Source organism: Leuciscus leuciscus (assembly GCF_965113295.1).
Source record: "Leuciscus leuciscus genome assembly, chromosome: 22".
In the NCBI taxonomy this organism is placed as follows: Eukaryota; Metazoa; Chordata; class Actinopteri; order Cypriniformes; family Leuciscidae; genus Leuciscus; species Leuciscus leuciscus.
This window is the reverse complement of record NC_138746.1, coordinates 27,002,142-27,026,808: the sequence shown is the minus strand read 5'-3', so window position 1 is coordinate 27,026,808 and position 24,667 is coordinate 27,002,142. Positions and strand designations below refer to the sequence as shown.

At 43.1% G+C, this 24,667-nt stretch overlaps 1 protein-coding gene across 1 annotated transcript; it reads right to left on the bottom strand.

Moving 5' to 3' along the window:
• Positions 1 to 2,397: 2,397 nt before the first annotated feature.
• Positions 2,398 to 19,443, bottom strand: LOC309487003 (uncharacterized protein). The gene is made up of 2 exons (XM_082154542.1): positions 17,679 to 19,443; positions 2,398 to 9,433 (listed from the first exon to the last, which is right to left on the bottom strand). Exon 2 carries the CDS (start codon positions 6,013 to 6,015, stop codon positions 5,239 to 5,241), a length of 777 nt encoding a protein of 258 aa, XP_082010668.1. The 5' UTR covers positions 6,016 to 9,433; positions 17,679 to 19,443; the 3' UTR covers positions 2,398 to 5,238.
• Between the last annotated feature and the right edge of the window lie 5,224 nt (positions 19,444 to 24,667).

The window sequence follows — 24,667 nt, the reverse complement described above, 5'->3', positions numbered from 1 at the left end:
CGTGCTGGCTTCCGCCACCACCGCACCCACGGATCCGATACAAACCCATCTCGCCTACTCTTTAGGTAGCGCCATTCCCCTGTACGTTGACCCGGCACAGCGGGAGGTTGGCTTCCTCCTCAATCTGCCAATCATCGAATCAAGCCGATTCTACCGTCTTAAAGACATTGTCAACATCGGATTCTGGCAACGGGACACTCAGTTTAAAGTACGGACTCCCGACGTGGTAGCGTACCATGACAGCGACCCACAACTGTACCTAGCACCTAACCTACACATGTGCACCCGCACGAAAGACATTCACTATCTCTGTCCCAGCAAACCTTTCCTCAGAGATAACACCGATGGGATCTGCGGCCTCCAACAACTAGCCAACGACGCACGTTGTCCGGCCGATGCGAAACCTCGCAACCAGGTCACCGAGACGCAAGCTGAGATCGTAGGAAACCGATGGCTCGTGAACACTCCAGTACGGTCAGCGACACTGACCTATGACCAACACGACACTGCTACACGTGTCAACCTGCTCAACCAAAGCATGTGGATTCAAGTCCCACGAGGAGCCATCCTCCACCTAGATGACCTGGCCTTGTACCACCTCCCAAGTGAAGAGTACCAAGCCGAGCTAGAAATTCCGTCGTTCTTCAAGAACCGCAATTTCACTCTAGATCCCGAACTGGAAGATTGGATTGAAAAAGGGGGGCCACAAGTTATCGACATAGCTCCCCTGGACTCAGCCCTTCAAGCATTGTCTCGACTACCCATTCTGAACACTTCACCTGTGGTACAAACATGGACAGCCGCTGATACCGCACTGTGCATTACCAGCATCCTCGGACACGCCCTAGCTTTGGGTTTGGCCTATATCCTGTACAGAAGGATCAACGCAATTCGAACCTCCACAGCCAAGCTCACAGAGGCAGTCTCCGTCGGCTTCAGGGGAAACCTCCGGAAGGATGACTCCCCACTAGAGCAAGCTGAAGACCTCATCGAGCTCACGCTGCAGTCCTAAGCAACACCCGTGTGCAGCCTCCTCCCATCCATGCACCTGCCATCTGACCGTTGTTACCGTGATGACTCAACTAGGCCCATACACGCCCGGTCGACTCATCAAAAGGGGGAATGTAACGGAGAGCAGATCACCAGTTGCATGGTGATTAAATCAAATTAATTAATGCAGTCTAAATCTACAAAACCCCTGTCTCGCTCTGACTCAAGCTATTCTCACATTCCAAAGCACTCTCATTTACGACACCTCTGTTGTTTTGAGATTGCTCGGCGCAAGACGTGCAGCCCAAACGGCGCCGAAAAATGGTGTAAATCATTGACTATCTCTCACTCTACATGATCTCTTACGTCTAAACCAACAGAGACCGTCTGTTTATGGCCGGGAGAGCCTAACGCTGACCAATGAGAGCGATCCCGAAAGCACCCCCCCCCCAGGGAGTCTCTCGGACACTGATTTACACATAGACACTAATTAACTCTTCACAACAATAAAACAGTGTTGTAGAGACCAGATGCCCAAAACATGTGGTCTGTGCCTAATACATCAATCCAAAGAGCCAAACGCACGCACACACATAAGCCTCACCCGCAGCGCCGGGGACAAGAGTTCAGCGGACGGGTATGAACTTTCAAGACGCACTCACATACACACACACAGAAACACACTCAGGCCCCACCACGTGTGATCCAAAATCCTTGTATAAAACATTTTAAATGTATTTTCTTGATGTGTATGATCCCCTGTCCCAAATATTATGCCTATGTAGTTTATTGGCCTGTAATCACTCTGTGGTGCCCACAATTACAAGAAATGATGTACCTCCTTGATTTTAGATATTAGAACTGTCATTCGCGGTATTGCCGTGTTCCACAAACCCCAACGATGCTGAATCTTTAACACAAAATATCAGAGAATGCATTGTTTTATTAAATACCAGTGTTATTAAGTTATGGACGAATTCATCGTTTCAAAACCCCGCGGAAAGGAGGCGTATAGACCTCAAAACGTCAGGAGGTGGGCCCATACGTTGTTAAAGACGATTGGCCCACGTACGTGAGGGACGCGTGAGTTTAGCCCTTTAAAATTGCGCGCCCCTCTCCTCTCATTGCAGTCCGCCAGAGAGAAAGACGACACGCCTCCTTCCCTCAAGGAAGCTCCGCTCGCTTTTATTTTCCTTTTATTTCCAAGTCTTTTCTTAGAACTACCATTACTTCAGTATAGTCTTCTGAAACCAACCCACAAAACCAACTTAAGGCTAAAGATAATCTTTGCTGAGTCTTCGCTCGCTTCAAGTCGCCATAGCAACCAGAACGCTGTGACCACGTGATCCAGGTGTCTTTATCCAACACAGACGAACGCACCCACAGAAGGCCGATCTTTCAAACAGAGTGTAACGTAAACGACTCGGGGTAAATGTGAATTAGCTCAAGAATATAGGGAATATTAATATTTATAACGCATGGTCATAATTCATAAGTCGCATGTACATTTATTTTATCAATTTTCGAGATTACCTTGTTCTGTACTGTCTGATCATTACAGTTAAGAAGGGGTATCCCCTTTAAACTCCACGAAAGTTTTATCTTCTGGCCGCGAATATCAAACTTTCTGAGTTTATGAATTAAAACTACTCAAGGTAGTCAATATCGAGCTTGTAGCTTAGATCTTGAAGTTTCATTGACTTTTATAAGGTGGGTTTTCAAACACAGAGACAATTAAAAATATAAATGGGTTTATTAATAAAATGGCACACACTAGAGATTATATAAACTACAAACATAAACGTACGTAAAAATGCAAACAAACCAATAAACATTTAACCGAACACAAAAACATGAAATGAAAGAAAGAAAGATATAGAGGGAAGATAGAGGGTAACTTAGTCCACAGACCTAAGACCTAGACACCTGGAACAGCTTTTATAGGAATCAATATACTTGCGAGTGCTCTTTTTGGTCAGGCTGAAGCTGATGCAAGAAGCGAGGATGGTGTCCTGTTTCTGCTGCGTCTTCCGGTGTCGCGGGAAGCTTGAAAGGCTCACTGAATGTGATGTTACCGAGAAAGTTCAGATTCGTCTCCCGGGATGGGAGAGGCTGGAAATCTTAGTTGCAGAGACCGGCAGCTACGACTGGAACATGGGTTCGTTCGATGGAGAAGGCCAGGGCCTCCTTCAGATGTTCCTTGGAGAAGCGCTGCGCCGGGGAGGAGGGTCCAGAGAAGTTGGATGAGTTGGAAGCGGAAGGATGAGAGTGAAGAGAAGAGAAGGTTTTGGACTTTTATCAGTGTCCCAGGTGCCGTCCCCTCCTTCGTGTAGGACGAATCAGCTGTCGAGATTTTTCGAGCGGGAAGATTCCTTTGTCCGGTTAGACACGCCCACTCGAATGAGTCATGATTGACTTTAACTGGAGAGGATTTTCTCCAGACATATGAACTTATAAAACAATGCGCATCACTGAATTCTGTTATTGGAATTCAACTCCGTTAGCTGGAGAGGATTACAAAGATATCAAAAATAGAATCTAGGCGTTGTAGCCATGCAACGGTACATTATTATGCATTTGTATAGGCAATAGCAGTTCTATTAAGGTCACAAATAGGACATATGCTTTCCTATGGGTTACACACACCTCTTAACACACAAATATATATATTTAGTACCTTTAGGAGTGACTTTATGGGTAAAAGTCCTTTTCTGAAAGGGGGTTTCTGTTTCACAGTCCAGAGTGTGTTTGTATGTGTGTGTGTGTTGGAATGTTGCGACCCTGTTATCTCATGCATAGGGCTGGATAGCTCTGTGGTCAAATTTTATGACCTGCCAATGAGCTCGGGTTACGGGATGCAATTCTACTGGGAGAACATTCTTCAAAAATACATTTCAGATCCAAACACTCGAAGATCATAACTGTATGATCACAACACATTAATCACACATACATACAGGAAATTCAGATACCAGTCTGAGTTACACACATTTTAAGTTAAACACAAAAGGATGTTGGTGTGTGTGTGTGTGTGTGTGTGTGTGTGTGTGTGTGTACGTGTACGTGTGTGTGTGTTCTGGAATGTCACGAGTCTGTGAGGTTGTAAAAGTCACAGGGAGTCCAGAGCTGAAATGGGGGTTTTAGAGGGGATTCTAAGAAAACAGGGTTTCCTTATGTGACTCAAATGTCCCTCGGGGGAGCCACAAAGATGCAATTTTGACCGTTCAAGCAGACTTGGAGATCAGGATTTACTAATTTGAACAGCATGTGACCGCATGTCATAGTCATTGTCGTTACATATTCCCCCTTTTTGTTAGATAAAGACCTCGGAAGGACTTTATCGAACAACAAATTAGCGCAATGGTCGATGGCAAGCGGCTGATGACTGAGGACTCAGGTCAAATGAGGTTTAGGCGAGCCCCGGATCGGGACCCCCTTTTTGCGGTTCCATAGGAAACCACCAGACACGGCTTTGTGAGCTTTGCTGTGGCTGCTCACATTTGGTAGGGTCTGGTACAGGGTGAAAGCCAAGACGGGAGTCAGGGCGTGGTCGGTTGCTGTGGAGGTACACAGCGCAGCGTCAGCTGCGGTCCAGGTATGGACACAGGTGAGGTGTTCAGGCTGGGCGGTTGCCCATGCTTGGAGGGACTGTGTTGAGTGCGAGTCCTGCCTTGGTGTTCAGGACTCAGGGTTGCTCTCTCCGTGCGATGCCGGATGCCAGACCTGGTGAGTGTGGCTGCTTTCTCGCGAACCACTGCGGCCTGCATCCTGTTAGAGGCGATAGGGAGAGAGAGAGAGAGAAGGAGAAAAAAAAAAATTCCAGCGATGGAGGTCCTTAGTTGGTTTAGGACAGTCTTTTTGGTTCGCTGAGGTTGGTATGCCACATGCTTTGATGTCCCATGCATGGCTTTTTGGCACATGTGGCGTCATTGTTACGCCTGCCCCCCCCCCTTGTGCTTTGTGGCTTTACGAGCTGTGGCGCTGTGATGGCAACAGGTGCACAATGCGTATTGAAGTCTTGTGAACGCAACATGTGCGTGGTGGCAGACAGCTGTCTGAGGCACTGGTTGTCAGTGAGCTCGGATGGCCTGCGAGGGTGGTGGAGGGGTAAGTGGTGGCATAGGAAAAGTCTGTTCATCAGAGGCCCGCATGACTTTCTTTGTACACAGCGGAGGTAGCGTTTTAGCGGCTCTGAGGTGTGCAGTGTAGTTGGTAAAGTTCGTTTGTGCTGTGTAATCACTGCAATGGTTAGGGTGGGTGGGTGGGTTGTCTGTATGTGGCGCAGACATTGGTTTGGTTACTCAACTGCAGGTCAGTCAGGACCTTGAAGCAGTAGGTGTCAGTGTTCGTTTTCTGTGTCTGTGTCAGACGTGGCTGCACTGTCTTCATCTGTGATGTAAGAAGACTCTGCCTCACCAGTGTTCTGGAGAGAGTGGTTACAGGTTCGACGGTCTGGGCTTGGAGTTCTGGACGGCGGGTGATGCTGGTTCCAGAATCTTTCCGAGCGGTCGGTCCGACGCTTTGGACGGGCACCGTCACAGTCGTGCCGCCACCTGCTGGCCTGGAACGGTGTTGATTCTCTGTGGTAAGGTCTGTGTGCCGACGAAGATCGTCCAGGGCATTTTGAAGTCTTTCAACTTCCTGTTGTAGCGTTGTGTCCGTCTCGTCCTCTTCCTCGGTCAGGAAGATTAGCTGGTCTAGCCGACTCTGTGTGTGGGCTCGGTCCTTCCGGGCTTCTGTGGCCTGGAGCTGTAGTGCGGCTGTCTTTTGCTGCAGGTCGGCGTTGCTCCTTTCGCTGTCCCGGGCCCTGGCGACGGGTTTGAGTGCGAGGTCTCCGAAGATTTTGGACAGCTGCTCGTGGCTGTATGTCTGGGCTGGATCATGGGGCTCGAACTGGCTCAGGTCTGTGTCCCGTTGCTCTTGGCTCGAGCGATGTGGGTCCTGGGGCAGCACGGTCTTTGTTATGTCCCTCAGCCATGCCTCAAGGTCGTCCCAGCGGACTGCAGGACAGGGTGAGCTCGACATCTCGGCTTACTGTTGGCGAGAGAAGCACAGCACACACAAAAAGAGACAAAATGCAAGTTTGTTTTAGGGTCAAATGAGCTATACTCATACGGGCTATGCCGTTTATGAGAATTTCGGGGCTAACTGATGCCGACAGTTAGCTGAGCCAATTTCGTGGGTATGGATGAAACCCACAATAGAAATTTGGACAGGCGGTAGCCTGGGGGTCGTTTTAGCGACGCCCGCTTTGATCGTCACTCTATTATTCAGCTTTTCCTGGGGTCTCTCTTAGGTTCTGTGTCTAAGTGAAATGAAAGAAACAAATCACAACAGAGTGGAGAAAGAGACAAGGTTGAAGGTAGGGAAGATCAGAGGGAAACACAACACAAGGAAGTGAATTGGTCTGCAATGAAATGTCACAAACAATAACACGGGGAGCGTTATTTAAGGAAAATAAATCAAAGAAGATAAAATAAAATAAAATAAAGAGGCCTAAGCCTTATTAACACTGCGAGAGTTCCTGATCGGGCCAGGAGATGCGTGGGTTATCGGGACAGGACCTCGAAAGAAAGTGTGTCTTAGAGAGAGAAAGGTGAGTCCAAGCACTTAAAATACACCCGAAGGAATAGCTAGTATTCTGTGGTTCCTAATAAGTGGATGGGTTCTATCAAATTTTAGTTCACCTGGGGTGAATAGAGGTCATCCAGGTGGAAACCAGCGGGCGCGGTCAGACCCTCCGACGGTCCCAACACCAGAAGGAGTGCAGTGTCAGTAACGTCGGACAGATGATCCCCGCCCACCGGAAACCAACCAGTGATGACGTCTCATTCACCACAGTGCACTGACTGAGTCCTGCCAATAGATACACAATGAGGGATTACAATGTTAGACTTAAAGTAAATTAAGGCTTTCTGGTTTCATCAAATTGAGTAAATAGGTATGCAGGAGTCAGAGGCAAAGGCTTTACTAAAATAATGATACAACAAAGGAAATTACGATAATTGGTTGTAATTATCAGAATAACCTACCCCCCCCCCCCCCTTGGAGAGACTGGAGAAAGAGGGAAGAGAAAAATAATTATCAATGAAATAAAATTTGAATAAACAACACAGGTTTGAGACGCAGGCAGAGGAAAAGGCCCCGGCAGTGGGTTTGTGCCACAAGGGTGAGGGCCGTGTTTCCTCTCAGTGGTCCACCTGGTTGAATAGACACAATTTGAAAAATGCAAACTTGTTTAAATTAAAATTCAAATAAGCATGCAATGAGAGGTCCAAAATAATAATAATAAGGAAGGAAAGAAAATTAGAATGATAACAGTGATGTATCAATACTAAAAATAATCAAAACTGAAATTCAGAATGACTTCCTATAATCCTTACAATAACACTGAGGTTATTAGTATGGATCATAAAAATAATCAAACGAAAAGGGGAGCAAGGAGACACTTCAATTGCAGACTGGGGGTTAAACAGATATTGATAAGTCGACCCAAGATCGCCACACGGTGGCGTGCTTCTTCCTAGGCGGACCTATCAATGAACTGAGTGAATCGAATCTAAGTTTTTAATTCGAAAAGTTTTCCTTTTTTTTTTCGAACTTAACTTAAAGTGTGACCGTCGAAAACAGAAAAAGGAATTGTCTAACTCCAAATAATATCAGCATAAGCTAAGCTTGAATGCAGTTAAGTATTTGAGAGAGAAAAATGAATGCAGAGAGAAAAAGAAATTGAAAGCAAGTATTATCTTAGAACGCCACGAGATGGCGTAGTTGCGCTCGCGCAGGCTGACGTCAGTGGGAGGCGACGCTCACGCAGGATGACGTCGGTTGGGGGCGCGTAATTTGAGAACTGCCCCAGACTTAGAGGCTGCCCTCTAGTGTCGGTCAGTGGCGTAATTCAGCAGATTTTTTTTTTGGAATCACGTGGTGTTTTGCGCTTCTGTTGCATGCGGAAGACTGACGCGAGTTTCACAACATGTGACTAACAGGAATTACACATTATGCATTACACATTGAGACGGTTTTAGAATAAGAACAGGGATTATCGTCTTTTCTTAATTCATAAAACTGGTCTCCAATTTACACATTATATATTATACACATGAGACGGTTTAAAGAAGGAGAACAGGGATTATCATCCGTTTTCTTAATTCATAAAACTGGCCTCCAATTACATATTATACATATAAAACGGTTTACATAACAACAGGTATTAAAACTTCGTGTTTTAATCACTAGAAACTGTGAGCAAACAGGCGTTGAACATCTATTTACTTAAGCTGTGAGCACACCAGGCATCAGAACAGCTGTGAGCAGGACTTATCATCTGCTCATCTCCCATAAGCATTAATCAAAATAGCACTTTTATGATTTTTGCGTAGGTTTACGAAATTGGATCGCGAGGCCAATTTCTGACCAGGAGTTATCGTTAACGTATTGTATATCATAAGGCCTATTACGACTGAAAACTATCAGATTTACGTCTTCGTCCTAAAAGAGATCCTTCGTCTTCATTTAGTCGGTTTAAATCATGTTACATGTATCAACTGCAAAGAGTTTTGCTTCGTCTTTACAGAGACAGATGTAATGTCATGGACTGCAGTTTTAGCAGAGCTGGGCTGGCTTTGTGCCCGCGATCAGCTGGGTGAGTTCGCCTTGGCGACTTATCTCACACTTCAAAACGCGCGTATAGCCTACAATTATTAATACCAATAATACACATTCAACTGAAACTGAATTTGCCCACAAAAAATGAAGTTTGAAACTGCTTTTGGATTCTCCACCATAATAATGTAACGTAAACGACTCGGGGTAAATGTGAATTAGCTCAAGAATATAGGGAATATTAATATTTATAACGCATGGTCATAATTCATAAGTCGCATGTACATTTATTTTATCAATTTTCGAGATTACCTTGTTCTGTACTGTCTGATCATTACAGTTAAGAAGGGGTATCCCCTTTAAACTCCACGAAAGTTTTATCTTCTGGCCGCGAATATCAAACTTTCTGAGTTTATGAATTAAAACTACTCAAGGTAGTCAATATCGAGCTTGTAGCTTAGATCTTGAAGTTTCATTGACTTTTATAAGGTGGGTTTTCAAACACAGAGACAATTAAAAATATAAATGGGTTTATTAATAAAATGGCACACACTAGAGATTATATAAACTACAAACATAAACGTACGTAAAAATGCAAACAAACCAATAAACATTTAACCGAACACAAAAACATGAAATGAAAGAAAGAAAGATATAGAGGGAAGATAGAGGGTAACTTAGTCCACAGACCTAAGACCTAGACACCTGGAACAGCTTTTATAGGAATCAATATACTTGCGAGTGCTCTTTTTGGTCAGGCTGAAGCTGATGCAAGAAGCGAGGATGGTGTCCTGTTTCTGCTGCGTCTTCCGGTGTCGCGGGAAGCTTGAAAGGCTCACTGAATGTGATGTTACCGAGAAAGTTCAGATTCGTCTCCCGGGATGGGAGAGGCTGGAAATCTTAGTTGCAGAGACCGGCAGCTACGACTGGAACATGGGTTCGTTCGATGGAGAAGGCCAGGGCCTCCTTCAGATGTTCCTTGGAGAAGCGCTGCGCCGGGGAGGAGGGTCCAGAGAAGTTGGATGAGTTGGAAGCGGAAGGATGAGAGTGAAGAGAAGAGAAGGTTTTGGACTTTTATCAGTGTCCCAGGTGCCGTCCCCTCCTTCGTGTAGGACGAATCAGCTGTCGAGATTTTTCGAGCGGGAAGATTCCTTTGTCCGGTTAGACACGCCCACTCGAATGAGTCATGATTGACTTTAACTGGAGAGGATTTTCTCCAGACATATGAACTTATAAAACAATGCGCATCACTGAATTCTGTTATTGGAATTCAACTCCGTTAGCTGGAGAGGATTACAAAGATATCAAAAATAGAATCTAGGCGTTGTAGCCATGCAACGGTACATTATTATGCATTTGTATAGGCAATAGCAGTTCTATTAAGGTCACAAATAGGACATATGCTTTCCTATGGGTTACACACACCTCTTAACACACAAATATATATATTTAGTACCTTTAGGAGTGACTTTATGGGTAAAAGTCCTTTTCTGAAAGGGGGTTTCTGTTTCACAGTCCAGAGTGTGTTTGTATGTGTGTGTGTGTTGGAATGTTGCGACCCTGTTATCTCATGCATAGGGCTGGATAGCTCTGTGGTCAAATTTTATGACCTGCCAATGAGCTCGGGTTACGGGATGCAATTCTACTGGGAGAACATTCTTCAAAAATACATTTCAGATCCAAACACTCGAAGATCATAACTGTATGATCACAACACATTAATCACACATACATACAGGAAATTCAGATACCAGTCTGAGTTACACACATTTTAAGTTAAACACAAAAGGATGTTGGTGTGTGTGTGTGTGTGTGTGTGTGTGTGTGTGTGTGTACGTGTACGTGTGTGTGTGTTCTGGAATGTCACGAGTCTGTGAGGTTGTAAAAGTCACAGGGAGTCCAGAGCTGAAATGGGGGTTTTAGAGGGGATTCTAAGAAAACAGGGTTTCCTTATGTGACTCAAATGTCCCTCGGGGGAGCCACAAAGATGCAATTTTGACCGTTCAAGCAGACTTGGAGATCAGGATTTACTAATTTGAACAGCATGTGACCGCATGTCATAGTCATTGTCGTTACAAGAGTAACGTAGATCTTTTAAATTTGCAATCTGAAGGAAATGCTGTTTAAAGTTGTCTAAATATTACTGAGAAACGTTGGGGTTTTGTGGTGAATGACTAAACTGTTTCTATCCCTCTCTCTAAATTCTCTTTCACACACACAAACATACACATACACACACACACACATACTCTCACCCACGTGTGCCGAGACAAACACACTACCACGTGCTCACGGAGCGACACACCCACCTTACAAACGCTACCATCTCCACATCTCACACACACACCTAAAATCATTCGTATCTCAACTATTAGTTTTCCTCTCACTGAGTTTCTCTCTCTCTCTCTCTCTCTCTCTCTCTCTCTCCCAATCTCTCTCTAAAACCTTTTTATTTTGTTGTATCTCTGTATTACGATCGTTATATTGCCTGTTTTGTTTATGCATTTTTACTCCTGCGTGATTTAAAATAATTGTGTAATCGCTAGCTTGTTTAAATAAACTTTGTTAAATCATTTGAATTAAGTTTGCCTGTTTTGTTTCAAATTCTGAGTCCCTGATGAGTGCAGATTTTACCTTATAAGCTCTACGATTGGTTTTATTCTTAAAAGAAACCTAAAAATAGTCTAAAACACGGAGATAATTATCTTCTTTGTGGCCACAAGAAAGTGTTATCTATCAGTGTTAAAGACGCCCGATTTCTGTTCATAAATTATACATTCTGTCTGCTGGACGGCCAGTCTGCATGGTAAATGAACCTTTTTCAACTTCTATGCTACCGTCTCTATCAGTGATTATTACAAGTAATTGTGTAATCGCTGATACAAGCCGAGGTTTTGACCTATTCCCTAATTTGAATCAATTAATTTATGGAAGCAACAGATGCATATTCACATTGATGAATATGACCGCTAATTGAGCTAATTAATTCCCCAACACAAAGTCATTGTTGTTACACTATACATATACAGGCCTCGATAGACCACACAGATATAGCCGCGTTAGGCCAGACATAGACAGGCCTAACGCGTTAGGCCACACAGACACTTTTTTTTTTTTAAACCACATAGAGCCGAGGCCATGCAAGGCCGTTAGCGTAACACCACCACCAGTATTTTCATGGAATTTGCCTGATTTGTTGGAGAGCTTGCTGAGCTTCGAGAATGGTTTTTGAATCAGGTCTGATGTATGATTCGAATGCTGAGGAAGACCATCTGCCCATGATCTTAATAGCGGACGTAGAAATTCCTCGTTCGGCTGCTGTAGTGGCTGCCCCGATCCTGAAGGAATGACAGGTATACTGGGAGGGAGATAACTGCAGCTTTTGAGGACAGAAACTAGATGAGTCCTGAACCAGGCTTAAGAAAGAGATGCTTCGTTAGGAAGGAAAATAGGGGAAGTGATCTGAGAATCTAGGCCGAATTTTTTGGAATTTAATCAGATGAGAAGGGACAAAATGTAGTGCTAATTTTAGAAATTGTTAATGTGATACCAGAAACTTGAGTCAGTTGGAGTGCTTTCTTTAGAAAGAGTAAAGAAATTAGGTGAGAAGTGAATCAGAAAAGAAAGACCACGGGCAAGATCGGAGTGTTAGATCTGAAGTAAATTCCCCTGGATGCATGAGCCATGAACGCTGTTAAAACATGGCTACTGAAAGGGAATGTGCGGCATTCCTTCTGAATTAGTGGCATCACGAACCCTAAAGTTACAAAATCCAGCTCCCGGAATATGATTTATAGCATATCGAGACAGAATGAGCTAATCAATAACTAGAAGATAACTATGCATATTTTTATAATTTCTGTTAATAATGTCTGTAAATAACTCCCATAACTTTGTAAGGATTGTAAATGTTGTGTTATCGTTTTGCTGATTTGATATATGTTACATGTAACACACCTTTGTGGTTTCCCTTATGTATTGATATTTTTGCTCATCTACCATTACTGCCTACAGTGGTAGAGACATATTTTCAAAAAAACCTTCTAGATTATGTTTCAAGCACTACAGGCCTTCGTTTAGCCATTTAATATATTAAGGGGATTTCTTATGTATTTCTAATATATTTCTAATATATTTTCGGTATGCGTCTAATATATTTCTAATAGTTTTCTTTCTAAAGATATTTTTGCATTACAAATGTTGCTACATTTTGCCTGTTCTTTAATGTGTTTTTTAATGTGTTTTTTTATTTGGTTTCCTGATGTAATTGCATTTTCACTTGATTGGTCATGTGACTAATCATGGATGTATGTGATCATGTGATCATGCATGGCTGTATATATGGAGGTGTGTCTCCCCACTTGTTTTCATGTCTGATGAAGGGCTTGGGCCCGAAACGTTGCACGTGGTGAGCAACCATTAAAAATACTAAGGAGCATTTTCTGGTGTGCGGACTCATTGTTTATCTTTGCAATCACCTGTCTGTCCAGCACCCAGTTTTATGGCTTTGGATGTGCGTGCTGTACCTTTGAACTCTATTGCAAGTATTTTGCAACTAACCATAAGTGCGTGGGATCGACAACGCTGAAAATAGATAGCACTGCGCTGTGGATATCAGTTACGTGAATCTTTGCTTACACTTGCTACAACCATTCAGCGAACTATCTGGCCCTACTTTTTAAAGCGTTACAGTATGTTGCGTTGCAGACTGCTGTACATGTATCAGCATTTTTTAAGAAAACTACCACGTCGCCACAGTCACCATTTGAACTTTACCACTGATGAAGGGAGCAGAAGAGTAGCAAGTTTATACTTACCTGAATGAAGTTTAATAATAGTAATGGGGACATATAAACAGTGGCCACTGGAAGCGCCTACCAATGTAAAAGCCTTGAAAGTGGAACTTGAACTTGAACTTGAAAAACCCTGTGAGGAGATTGTCTCTCATGAGATTTAAAGCCGCCACATGCTTGTTTCCTACACAAGCGTGTCGCACTCGCGCACCGCAAAAGTTGCTGAGATCAAATCAACGATATGACTTGTGTTGTTATGATTGGAATTGAAACGCGAATGAGTGAACGCCGGTGTCGGTTTCTGCGAACTGAATTGTCGCGTCGGCATCTGCGAACTCAAACATGTGTAAGTACCGATCTTTTATACAGAAAGTATAAAGACATGATTGGATAGAGATGAAGGTAATAAGTGACGTAGTAATTAAGTCTTCCTGGCAGAACTTAAGCTAAAGCTTTCATTTATAGCGGCTGTTATAACGAATACAACCCCGACAGGCTGATCGGGACCCCAACACGAAGCGTATACATTTTATTGATGTAAATAAAAGACGAGAGTGGTAAATGTTACGGACATATTATCATGGTACAGTTCAGCCTATTATTGATTTTTATTTCCACTTCCCTTTTGTCCAAAGAGACGGAACTATTTGCACTGTATTTATCAATGGGAAATACATCATGCTAAAATAATCTGTCATATACTGTGGTTCACATTATTGGGGTCGCTTGCAAGTCTCAGCAGCACGAATTACGTGACCAGCAACATATTTCTGTTTCAAATATTGTGCGTAGTTAACAGTGAGTGGTGGTTTCAGACGCTATTTTATTCAAGTGCATTTGTCAGTGCCGCACTCGTACTGACTCTTATTCTGCCTGACAGAAAGAAAAGCTTGTAGTTTACTGAAGGCGGAGCATTTTTACCAATCAGATGAAAGGGGCGTTTCAGCGCTGCCCACGTGTGCAAATGAAATATCGAACCCATAAACCGATTTGAAAACCACAAACGAAAAATTAAAAATCGAGCCAAAATCAAATTTTTTGTTTTATAAACTAAACGACTAAACGAGCTGGTTTTCATTTCCATTCCAAACAGGAAATGAAATGATCAAAAAGTACACAGACCTTTAGTGAGTGAGAATGTGTTTCGAGTTTTGCAAAAAGAGTGCAGGAGATTTGCAAACAGTGTCTAACTGCCTGAATTTGTTTAAGGTTTTGCAGAAATAGTGATTTATTCGACAAATTGGTTTAGCCTATTGATAATTTGGTTCAGAGAATGGAGTTTAGTATTTTAGCAATTCAGAAAAACTGTAATAGGTGTATTCAAGTAGGCTTCTGTACAGCAGGATGCAGTTAATATTTTAGTGTTGTTTTAGGTGTATAATATATATGTATTGCCTTTAATGTTATAGCATTTACACATCAGCTTGGATCCTTGCATGATTAAAAAATAAAATAATTTCAAGACGCTGACGTGTGGGTCACCCGTTCAGAAGTACAAGACGTTCGGATAGACGTTCGGATTGACGTTTGATCAGTCGGTCGGTCGTTCGGATGTTTAATTTTGGCACGGGGCGCGTGCCATATGCAGGGATCAAAGCCTTCCTACCACCCATCTCTCCTCTGGGCACAGTGCCCCCGAACACCTCCCTCCTTCTGCTATCCATCGTGGAAAGAAGAAAGGTGGTGGGAAACTGAGGGAAGACAGGGGATTGTACTGGTGGAGAGCTACCTATCAAAACTAACCGGACAAAGTTTGATTGCTTATCGTAGATGTCATAACTACACCACTGTGGGGCGTTTTATGCTTTCGGGGGTCCTGTGCCAACCAAGCAACTACTGTTCATAAGTTTGGTGTATGTAAGATTTTTTAAATGTTTAAGCGTTTTTAATGTTTTTGCTCAATTAAAAAAAACTTTAATTTTGTGAAATATTTTTACAATTATTACAATCAACACTTTTTATTGTAATATATTTTTAAATATTATGTATTCCTGTGATGGCAAAGCTGAATGTTCAACAGTCTAGTCTTCAGTGTCATGCGATCCTTTAGAAATCATTCTAATAACCTGATTTGAAACATTTCAAGAAACATTTTTCATCATTATAAGCGTTAAAAACAGTTGTTCTCCTTAATTTTTTTTTTTTTTTGGAAACCTTGACTCATATTTTCAGGATTCTTTAATGAATGGAAAGTTCAAAAGTACACCACTTATTTGAAATAGAAATAATTTGTTACAATATAAATGTATTTACTGTCATTTTTTTTTAAATGACCTCAAGCTTTTGAACAGTAGTATATATAAAGTTTGCCACTAGCACATTTTACCAAGTGAAATGTATATTTTTGATAACCTCATAGCTCAGACTAGGGGTGTAAATCGGACAGTTCATCACGATACGATACGATATTGATTCTCTCAGCCAGCGATACGATTTTTGCGATACCTCAAAAAATTCTGCGATACGATTACGATTCGATTCGATTCAGGGCTATATCGATCGATTAATCGATATTTAGATATTATGTTCACACAACCAGTTACGTTTTTATGCAACCAAAATAAAAAACATGAACGTTTAATTAAACTCTTTGAAAATTGCACACCCTCTCCCAATTGGGACATCTACAACAGAAGAGGTCATTTGCAAGTACTCCATTCTTGTTCATTTTCATAAATCATGTTTTTTATTATTATTGTGCATTCCAAGTAATATCAATCATACTGCAGCTGGGTTGTTTTGATTAATAATAATAATAATAGCTTAAATACAGGTAAATTACAAAATTAAAGTTAATTGATTGCTGGGATCGATTGCTCCTGTCTGCCTCGCTGCCTGCTGTGAGTGTGTTTGCTTCGGTGCTGTAAGCTCCGTCTAAGCCTCGTATTTCTTTGTTTTGAACCATCATTTACCACAATTTCTAGTTGTTTATACTACTAAATACAGCTTACCCAACATCTCAGATTAACCTGACATCGCTAGCTTCCGTTACTACTAGCACAACACGCTAGTAATTCGCTAGCCTGTTAACTGGCTATTTTTATTTATTTATTTTTCTCTCGCGCGCCCGCGCCTTTGAGTTCATAAAAAGCTCAGGTGAGTAGGAATCAGTCAACAAACACGGTGAGTAATGTCTTGTCCTGTTATTGTCACCTGCACTTCATGTCACATGTTTAGCATAGCCTTCTCTGTCGGCAATATAGGATTTATATGTGATAAATGCAAGGAGACAGTTAGGCTGACGGAGAAGATTTCAGAACTAGAGACACGCATCCAAACTTTAATTGAGGATAGTAAGATTAATTGAGGGATCGCTCTAGTCGCGGATCAAAAAAACACTCTTCTGTTCCGATTACCATAACAAATCGATTTGCCCCGCTCAGTGAAACACCCACTGAGAATTCTGTTGATTGTGCCCTAGTAATTGGTGATTCGATCACACAGAACGTGAAAATAGAGACACCAGCCACCATAGTCACATGTTTGCCGGGAGCCAGAGCACCTGACATCAAAGCAAATTTAAAAGTGCTGGCTAATGCTAATCGTAAATTCTCTAAGATCATTATTCACGTCGGCACTAATGATGTTCGACTCCGCCAGATCACCAAAATTAATATTGTAACAATATCGACTCTGGGTAAATGTGAATTAGCTCAAGAATATGGGGAATCTTGGGAATATTAATAATTATGACTCATGGTCATAATTCATAAGTCGCATGTACATTTTTTTATCAATTATCGAGATTCCGTTGTTCTGTAACTGTCTGATCATTACAGTTAAGAAGGGGGTATCCCTTTTCAAACTCCAAGAAAGTTTTATCTTCTGGCCACGAATATCAAACTTTCTGAGTTTATGAATTAAAACTAACCAAGGTAGTCAATATCGAGCTTGTAGCTTAGATCTTTCTAGTTTCATTGACTTTTATAAGGTGGTTTTTCAAACACAGAGACAATTAAAAGTATAAATGGGTTTATTAATAAAATGGCACACACTAGAGATTATATAAACTACAAACATAAACGTACGTAAAAATGCAAACAAACAAACAAACATTTAACCGAACAAAAACATAAACAGCGTGATCAGAGTGAAAATGAAATGAAAGAAAGAAAGATATAGAGGGTAACTTAGTTCACAGACTTAAGACCTGGACACCTGAAATCAGCGTTTAGAGAGAGTTACGTTACGTGCAAGATTCTGTGCTCTTTCAGTGTGGTGCGCGTGTCCGGCTGGTTTGCGTCTAGCTTCGTCTTCTGGGTCGTTTCGCAAGACGATGTAAAGGCTCACTTGAATTTAATGTTACCGGAAAATAAGGTTCATCTCCCGGGATGGGAGAGGTTTAACCCTCTGGGGACCAAGCTGTTTTTGGGGCCCTTGAGATGTTCTGACATGCTCTGACATTTGTGCTTTTTTCAGTTATTTATAAACATGTTAATGGCAAAGGTGTAAATTCACTCTATATAGCACAAACAGGCCTACCATAATATGCGAGCAACATGTATGTAGATGTTTGTATTTTTAAGAGAATAATGTTTATGCGTGGTTATTTAAAAAAATAAAAATGAAAGTTGCTGAAATAAGACCACAAAACTCATACAAAATATGTGCCCACAAGACTTTTGACTAATGGATGTTGTCCCTTTCAGTTCTAGCTTCAAAATTATGTGAAAATAGTCTTGCTTTATCGTTCACAAAAAAAAATACATTGATTTAAATGGTGTAAAACAGGTTTTGCTTGGAAAGCCAATATGCGAGGGGGAGGAGTAGTTTACACCTTAGTCCCACCCACTCTGCATAATGACTCTGCATAATTAGCCATTCATTCAGGTGTGACACTGACTGAGCCACAATGCAAAGACAAAATATATATTTTGAAGAAGACTTATATTGACCATTTAAGATTTTGCTTACATCTATCTTGTAAATATGTTTTGCTATTTTATTAAAAAGGTTACAATTACAACAATAATTACAATTTCAGCAATATTTCTGCAAAAAAGTACTCTTTCTTTGTAAAAAAAAAAAAAAAAAAGATTATAGGCCTACATTTTATCATATGTATTCATTAGTTTGAATATAGCCAACATTGGAACATCTTAGTCTATGACTTTATTTTTGACAAAATAGTATTTTATATATATTCAGAAAAGCTTATTTGATGTGACAGTATATTCTACAGTAAAAACTGTACCCAAATCTAGTCAACAAAATGTTGTCTTTCATACTTCGCCTGACTGTAACGCAGTAACTGTAACTGTAAAAGCAGTTTATTCTTTCACACACAGACGCGCGATTCATATTTAGGCTAAACACTCTTTACAAATAGACGCGCGATTCATATTATAGAAACGCGATTCATCTTTTTGTTTACATAAGCCTACAACGTTATTCCATAACGTTATTCCACATTAACACTTGAGAAAGGATAACTTAGCCTACCTCACTCCTCAGCGGGATCTGCTCCTCATATCAGCACGGAAAATTTTCTCCATAAGGTAGGCTATATTATGCCTCTTTGTTTACAGCTGATGTGGGGGCGTTTCACAGACTGAAATGGTTCTCAGAATTTGCGTTTGAATAGCACGCGCTCTCCGGGGAGTGGTCACATTACTTTTGAATGGCTCGTAATGAGCTCGACTGGAGTCGCTCTCTTTTTATACAGATTACAGAAGCTGATAATATTAGTTTTTTATATAAATTACTTCATTTAAAAGCTGCGATCTCAAGCTATATGCCCGTGGGTCTGTTTGCCTGTTTGACTGAATTTTCGCGGAGTTATAGATAATTTTCGAACGCGTTTCAAATGGGAGTTTACTGACAGAGAGAAGGCAGAAATAGCATCATGTTAGTTTTTCTTTATTTGTCAAAAAGCAAAACACTTTATTTGTATTGTGAGTATACAGAAAAAAAATAGAAACTGAACAGGATCGATTGATGTATTACACGAAAATGAAAGATCAAAATTAACAGAGCATTTTGTGTTTATTTTTCATTGCTAAAAAAAAAAACGAGCAAAACGCGCGGGCGCGTTTTTGGTCCCCAGAGGGTTAAAGTCTTTGTTGCAAAGGACGCAGCTACGACTCGAACATGTGTTCGTCGATAGAGAAGGCCAGGGCCTCCTTCAGATGTTCCTTGGAGAAGCGCTGCGCCGGGGAGAAGAAGGTCCGAAGAGAGGAAGTTGAGTTGGAAGAGAGAGAGAAGACTGAAGGTTTGGACTTTTATCAGTGTCCCATGTGCCGTCCCCTCCTTCGTGTAGGACGAATCAGCTGTCGAGATTTTCTTAGGCGGGAAGATCCCTTTGTTCGTTTGGGACGGTCTCCTGGCTCGAGTTACAGTGACGATTGACTTAAGCCTTTCGGTTCCAGAAATATGAAATGTGTAAACAATGTATATTACTGCATTCTGCTATTGGAATTCGATTCTGTTAGATTAAGAGAATTACAAAGACATCAAACGCATCACATGAAGGTTGTAGCAATGCGAAGTTACAGTGAGATATGCAGAATTATAGGCATTAGCAGTTCTATTAATGTTACAAATAGGACATATGCTTTCCTATGGTTTACACACACCTCTTAACACACAAATATATATATATTTATTACATTTAAGAGTGACTTTATGGGTAAAAGTCCTTTTCTGTAGGGGCTTTCTGTTTCAAAGTCCAGAGTGTGTTTGTGTGTGTGTGTTGGAATGTTGCGACCCTGTTATCTCATGCATAGGGCTGGATAGCTCTGTGGTCAAATTTTATGACCTGCCAATGAGCTCGGGTTACGGAATGCGATTCTACTGGGAGAACATTCTTCAAAAATACATTTCAGATCCAAACACTCGAAGATCATAACTATATGATCAAAACAACATTAATCACACATGCATACAGGAAGTTCAGATACAAGTCTGAGTTACATACTTAAAAGTTAAACACAAAAGGATGTTGGTGTGTGTGTGTGTGTGTGTGTATGTGTGTGTGTGTGTGTGTGTGTGTGTCTGCGTTGGAATGTCATGAGGCTGTAAAGTCACAGGGAGTCCATGCTGAAGTGGGGGTTTTAGAGGGGATTCTCCAAAACAGGGTTTCCTTATGTGACTCAAATGTCCCTCGGGGGAGCCACAAAGATGCCATTTTGACCGTTCAAGCAGACTCAGAGGCGCCATGAACAACTCGTTGTCTAAGGAGACAACGAAGGATGTGTTGGGAGATCAGGATCTACTAATTTGAACAGCATGTGACCGCATGTCATAGTCATTGTCGTTACATATTCCCCCTTTTTGTTAGATGAAGACCGGGGATGGACTTCATCGAACAACAAATTAGCACAATGGATGACAGGTGAATCCTGATGGTCGTGTAGCAGGTGGATCGTGATGGTAGGATAGCAGGTGGTCCTTAGAAGCTGAGGATTCAGCTCGATGAGGTCCGGCGTGGTCTCTGACTTGGCACCACCTTTCCGGGGATTCCCTCTGAGACCTTGGACACGGCTTTCGTGAGCTTGGCTGTAGATGTTCACATCTCGTTGAGTCCTGTACAGGATGAAAGCCAAGACGAGTGTCGGGGCGTGGTCGGTGACCGTGGAGAGACACAGCACAGTGTCAGCTGCGGTCCAGATTTGGACACAGGTGAGGTATTCAGGCTGGGCGGTTGCCCATGCTTGGAGGGCTGTGTTGACAGGAGCCATGTTCATGAGTTGGGACCCCCCCCTTTCCTCAAACCAGAGGTCCAGTTCTGGATCTAAGGTGAAGTTGTAGTTCTTGGAGGATGGGAGTTCCAGTGCTGTCTGGTTCAGGTTGTTTTCGTAAGATGGTACCATGACAGGTCACCAAGGTGTGGGATGGCACCTGTTGGTACTTGAATCGACATACTCGGATTGAGCATGTTGACACGTGTGGCAGTGTCATGTTGGTCGTGAGTTACAGTGGCTGTGGAGGTTCGGTCTGAATTTCGGCCACAGGCCGTCTTACTGTGACTATGTTTGCTGTGTTGAGGTAGTGTGCTCTTTCGACGTTGCTGGGTTTGAGTCGAACGTACACTTTCTGAGTGTGGGTCCTGCCTTGGTAGTCAGGAGTCGGGGCTGCTCTCTCTATGCGATGCCGGATGCCGGACCTGGTGAGGTGATGTCCGATCGTGGCTGCTTTCTCGCGAACCACCACAGCATCCTGTTAGAGGCAAAAGGGAGAGAGAGAGAGAAAGGGAGGAAAAATTTCAGCGAGGGTCGTCCTTGGTTGGCTTAGGACAGTCTTTTTGGTTCGCTGAGGTTGGTATGCCACATGCTTTGATGTCCCATGCATGGCTTTTTGGCACATGTGGCGTCATTGTTACGCCTGACCCCCCTTGTGCTTTGTGGCTTTACAAGCTGTGGCGGTGTGATGGCAACATGTGCACAATGCGTATTGAAGTCCTGTGAACACAACATGTGCGTGGTGGCAGACAGCTGTCTGAGGCACTGGTTGTCAGTGAGCTCAGATGGCCTGCGAGGGTGGTGGAGGGGTAAGTGGTGGCATAGGAAAAGTCTGTTCATCAGAGGCCCGCATGACTTTCTTTGTACACAGCGGAGGTAGTGTAAGCGGCTCTGAGGCGTGCAGTGTAGTTGGTAAAGTTCGTTTGTGCTGTGTAGTCACTGCAATCGTGAGGGTAGTTGGTCTGTATGTGGCGCAGACATTGGTCTGGTTACTCAACTGCAGGTCAGTCATGACCTTGAAGCAGTAGGTGTCAGTGTTCGTTTTCTGTGTCTGTGTCAGACGTGGCTGCACTGTCTTCATCTGTTGTGTAAGAAGACTCGGGCTCACCAGTGTTCTGGAGAGAGTGGTTCCAGGTTCGACGGTCTGGGCTTGGAGTTCTGGACGGCGGGTGATGCTGGTTCCATAATCTTTCCGAGCGCTCGGTCCGATGCTTTGGATGAGCACCGTCACAGTTGTGCTGCCATCTGCTGGCCTGGAATGGTGTTGATTCTCTATGGTAAGGTCTGTCACTGAGGGGTTGTTGGACACTTTCTGTGTCTAGCTCGGAGCAGTGCTCAGAGACGGAGTAGATTGTGTGTGTTTTTACAGTCTTTTCATCCATAGCCCTTTGCTTGGTGTAAGCCTTGTGGGCTAAGTCTCTGAGTTTTCGGGTAGACATGGTTCGTGGGCAGACGAGCACACCGAGATGTTTACTCACGGTGCTATGCAGATTCCGCAGAAACAAAGTTCTAAAGGTTATATCTTCTTCCATATCTGGTGTGTTGGTTGCTCCGACGAACGTTTGTCGGAGTCGGCCATAGTAGGAGTGTGGGTGTTCAAGTCGGGCCTGTTTGACGTCAAATGCCGTGATAAACCCTTGGTCTGATTCTGGGTCAGAGAATTCACGGATCAAAGCTTGTCGCAGTTGTTTGTAATCTGCTTTGACAGTCTCTGGTTGACGATCCAGAAAACTACGCACATCTCTGCTTGAGGTGATTCTTACCAGGTACAATTTGTCCCAAGCTGTCGCGTTGGCGACAGTTTGCAGGTGAAAGTCAATGTCTTGAAGGTACGCATGAACACTGCAGTCTCCGGCAAACGTAGGAATGTTTCTGGCCAGCTTGTCAAGGCTTGTTGGAGGAGAGCTGTTGCTGGGGGCCCAATCCGTCTGGAGAGGATTCTGACCCTTTACAGCTCCGCCCCCTTTAGGTTTTGGTGTTTGGCTGACAGGCGTGGACTCGCTGGAAGGGGGAAATGGTGTGAGGTGTTCTTCCCCTTCCCGGTCACTGTTAAGTCTTTAAGAATGTCTCAGTTCTCTGCGAACAATGTCAAGTTCGTCTCTGAGATCGTGTCTCTGCTGAGTGAGCTGATGGATTTCAGTCTCTGCTCTCTCAAGGAGAGCTTCAGCCCGTTGGAGCCTTTCGTTGAGTTCCTTCCGGGTGTTTTCCTCCGACTGCTGTCTTTGATCTGTGTGCCGATGAAGATCGTCCAGGGCTTTTTGAAGTCTTTCAACTTCCTGTTGTAGTGTTGTGTCCGTCTCGTCCTCTTCCTCGGTCAGGAAGATTAGCTGGTCTAGCCGACTCTGTGTGTGGGCTCGGTCCTTCCGGGCTTCCGTGGCTTGAAGCCGTAGTGCGGCTGCCTTCTGCTCCAGGTCGAGGTCGTGCCAGCGGACTGAGGGACTGGGTGGGCTTGACATCTCGGCTTACTGTGAGCGAGAGAAGCACAGCACACACACAAAAAGAGACACAATGCAAGTTTGTTTTAGGGTTAATGAGCTATACTCATACGGGCTATGCCGTTTGTGAGAATTTAGGGGCTAACTGATGTCAACAGTTAGCGGAGCCAATTTCGTGGGTATGGGTAAAACCCACAATAGAGATTTGGACAGGCGGTAGCCTGGGGGTCGTTTTAGCGACGCCCGCTTTGATCGTCACTCTATTATTCAGCTTTCCTGGGGTCTCTCTTAGGTTCTGTGTCTAAGTTAAATGAAAGAAACAAATCACAACAGAGTGGAGAAAGAGACAAGGTTGAAGGTAGGGAAGATCAGAGGGGAAACACAACACAAGGAAGTGAATTGGTTTGCAATGAAATGTCACAAACAATAACACGGGGAGCGTTATTTAAGGAGAATAAATAAAATGAGATAAAATAAAATAAAATAAAGAGGCCTAAGCCTTATTAACACTGCGAGAGTTCCTGATCGGGCCAGGAGATGCGTGGATTATCGGGACAGGACCTCGAAAGAAGGTGTGTCTTAGAGAGAGAAAGGTGGGTCCAAGCACTTAAAATACACCCGAAGGAATAGCTAGTATTCTGTGGTTCATAATAAGTGGATGGGTTCTATCAAATTTTAGTTTACCTGGGGTGAATAGAGGTCATCCAGGTGGAAACCAGCGGGCGTGGTCAGACTCTCCGACACGGTCCCAACACCAGACAGAGCGCAGTGTCAGTAACGCCGGACAGATGATCCCCGCCCACCGGAAACCACCAGAGATGACTTTCGGATCACCACAGTGCACTGACTGAGTCCTGCCAATAGATACACAATAAGGGATTAAGATGTTAGACTTAAAGTGAATTAAGGCTTCCTGGTTTCATCAAATTGAGTAAATATGTATGCAGGAGTCAGAGGCAAAGGCTTTACTAAAATAATGATACAATGAAAAGGGATTATGATAACGGTTGTCTCGTGATGCTGTTGTTTTGTGTGTGTGGGTGTGTGCATGGGGGCGTTACCGCACTACATGCACTCAACGGCCAGGATCTACCCACCATTGCACTCATATCCCGGACCCATCACACTCATCACATCAGGCAACCACACCGAGATCCTTTCATTT

Bases quoted from the DNA above. Each gene is read 5' to 3' on its own strand.
- LOC309487003 (XM_082154542.1), bottom strand. From the start codon at position 6,015: ATGTCGAGCTCACCCTGTCCTGCAGTCCGCTGGGACGACCTTGAGGCA.